Consider the following 2441-nt stretch of genomic DNA (forward strand, 5'->3'; position numbering starts at 1 on the left):
TCTAATCTTAGTTTGTCAGATAACGCTAGTTGATAACGCTTCTATACGTCAGCCAAAATGTATATACTAGATGTCTCTCGGAGGACCTGACGTGGCCTGGTGCTTAGGGAACTGGAGTCGCAACCTGCGTGTCGCGAGGTCGAATCCTGTTACTGAACATGCTCGCTCTTTCAGTCTATATACTAGATGTCTCTCGGAGGACCTGACGTGGCCTGGTGCTTAGGGAACTGGAGTCGCAACCTGCGTGTCGCGAGGTCGAATCCTGTTACTGAACATGCTCGCTCTTTCAGTCATGGAATCGTTATAAGGTGAAGGTCAATTCCACTATTCATTGGTAAAGAGTAGCCCAAAAGTTGGTGGTGGGTGGTGTTCACTACGTTGCCTTCCTCCTAATCTATCGCTTTAAAATTAGGTACAGATAGACCTCAACTAATTTTATGTGAACTTAAAACTAACTAACCTTATTCATTGAAGCTTCTGTCTAAGCTGAATTCGTCAACTAGGCTGCACATCTTTTATTTCGCCAGGTAAGGTTTTAATACTGTTCACTAATATACATATATTAAAGAGTTCTCTCGGGACCTATTTAAAAATCTCATAATCGACACATATGTTTCGCTACTAGGTGAAGCCACTACATTGAGTGGAACTTAGGTTTTCGTATCTTTTTTTTTCCCCCTTGCTAAAATGTAATTGCCCAGTATAAGTTTTCTTTCTCTCTGGGTTTCAATAGAGATATTAAAATAATTCTATCAAAACATTTTGAGAACTTAGCTTTTCATACCGCACTTTTTCCTATCACAGGTATGGAGTACAACTTCGACAAAATGTTACCTTGGGAGAACAACTACTTAGGGGAAAATTTTGACTACGAGTCAGTCATGTTGTATGGTGAAATGGCATTCTCCAAAGACGGAGAATCTCCAACCGTTAGGCCTAAGGAACCAAACGTTGTTATTGGACCTGTGTGGAAGAAGACAAAATTTAGTGAAAGCGATGTCAGGAGGGTAAACAGGCTTTATGAATGTTTTGGTAAGGATTGTTCTTTATGTACATATATATGTTTGTGTGTGTTTGTCATTAAATATTATGCTCAGTTAAAATGTGACTCTCGACAAAAAAAAGAGCAAAAGCTAAGGCTTAATCCAAACATAAAATTGATTAATTTATCTGTAACTAGTTATACAATATTGTTGATGATAAGATACATCGATCTATCGCTTTTAGTACTACACTGAGCTCCCACCCCCCTCCGATGGATTACCAATAGTTCTCGTGGATTATAACACTAAAAATTGGGTTTGGATACCCGCGGCGGCCAGAGCATAAATAACTCAATGTGTAGCTTTATGCTCAACAGCAAATAATTAAAAAGCTACATTTGGTCTGGATCCATGAAAAGTATAACTTTCAACTACACGCACCCCATAGTATACCCTAACCTCACAGTTCATAGCTAACTGAAATAAATAAATTTTGCGAAATTAAGCTTGACCAACTAAGGGGCAGAAAAGTACAGTCAAGGCAGTCAAACGTCGGTAAATTCCTTTGTGAGCTAATCAAAATTAAGATCATTCATGAAATGAATTCGTGGCGTATTCATAGAATAATTATTGGTAAAAATCAGATTACAACATCTAATATATATATAAAACCCAGTGTGTTTTGGTAACACTACAATCTAACAATGGCTTTTATGTCATGTTACTTACCAACAAAAGTATAACCTAATATTGTTGGTAGTCTATGTACTGAAAATATAACATGAAGTGTACAAATGACAAAACTGGAAAAATATTTGTTGATTTCTTAATTTAGTCTCCACTGATTAAAGAAGTTTGTTTTTTATTGTTAGTGATATAACAGAAAACAGATTAATTCAGAAATGATTTAAGCTTAAAATTAAATCGATATCTTTACTTTTATGATAAATTTTATACATTTGGCTAGGTTTGTGTTGGGTCAGTGATAATCATATAATTATTAATACCGGTACATGTATTTTAAATGTGTATGTTTATTTACATACAAAAAATTAATAGTTCGACCAGTTTGATATTTTTCCCTGAAATTGATCTTAAAATTCTCCGTAGCCGTGACTTTAATATCGTTATTCTTCTCACATAGCCGAGAAACTTGAACTGAACAATGAATATGCCCTTTCGGGTTGCAATGGTGAAGCCAACTTTAGGCGGGTCATAGGTTGCCGACCACTGGCATAGACAATAAAACTGGAAAATATTTGTTGGTTTCTTAATTTAGAGTCTCCGTTGATTAAAGAGGTTTTTTATTATTATTAAAAACATTGGTGATATAACAGAAATATCTTATTTCACAAACGATATAAGTTTAAAATTAAATCGATATTTTAACTTTCATGATAAATTTTATGCACTTGGCTCTAGACGATGTGATCGATCTCACACTACGTTTTTACGGCT

The 2441-nt window shown here is 35.4% G+C and overlaps 1 protein-coding gene across 1 annotated transcript in view; it reads left to right on the top strand.

The window, feature by feature from the left end:
- LOC106474640 (astacin-like) overlaps window positions 1–2441 on the top strand; it is a 20719-nt gene that overhangs the window by 11292 nt on the left and 6986 nt on the right. Inside the window, exon 6 of the mRNA XM_013935330.2 lies at window positions 805–1032. Coding sequence (XP_013790784.2) covers window positions 805–1032 — 228 coding nt within the window. The remainder of the gene's footprint in view (window positions 1–804; window positions 1033–2441) is intronic.

The sequence above is a fragment of the Limulus polyphemus genome, unplaced genomic scaffold, assembly GCF_000517525.1.
Source record: "Limulus polyphemus unplaced genomic scaffold, Limulus_polyphemus-2.1.2 Scaffold7469, whole genome shotgun sequence".
In the NCBI taxonomy this organism is placed as follows: Eukaryota; Metazoa; Arthropoda; class Merostomata; order Xiphosura; family Limulidae; genus Limulus; species Limulus polyphemus.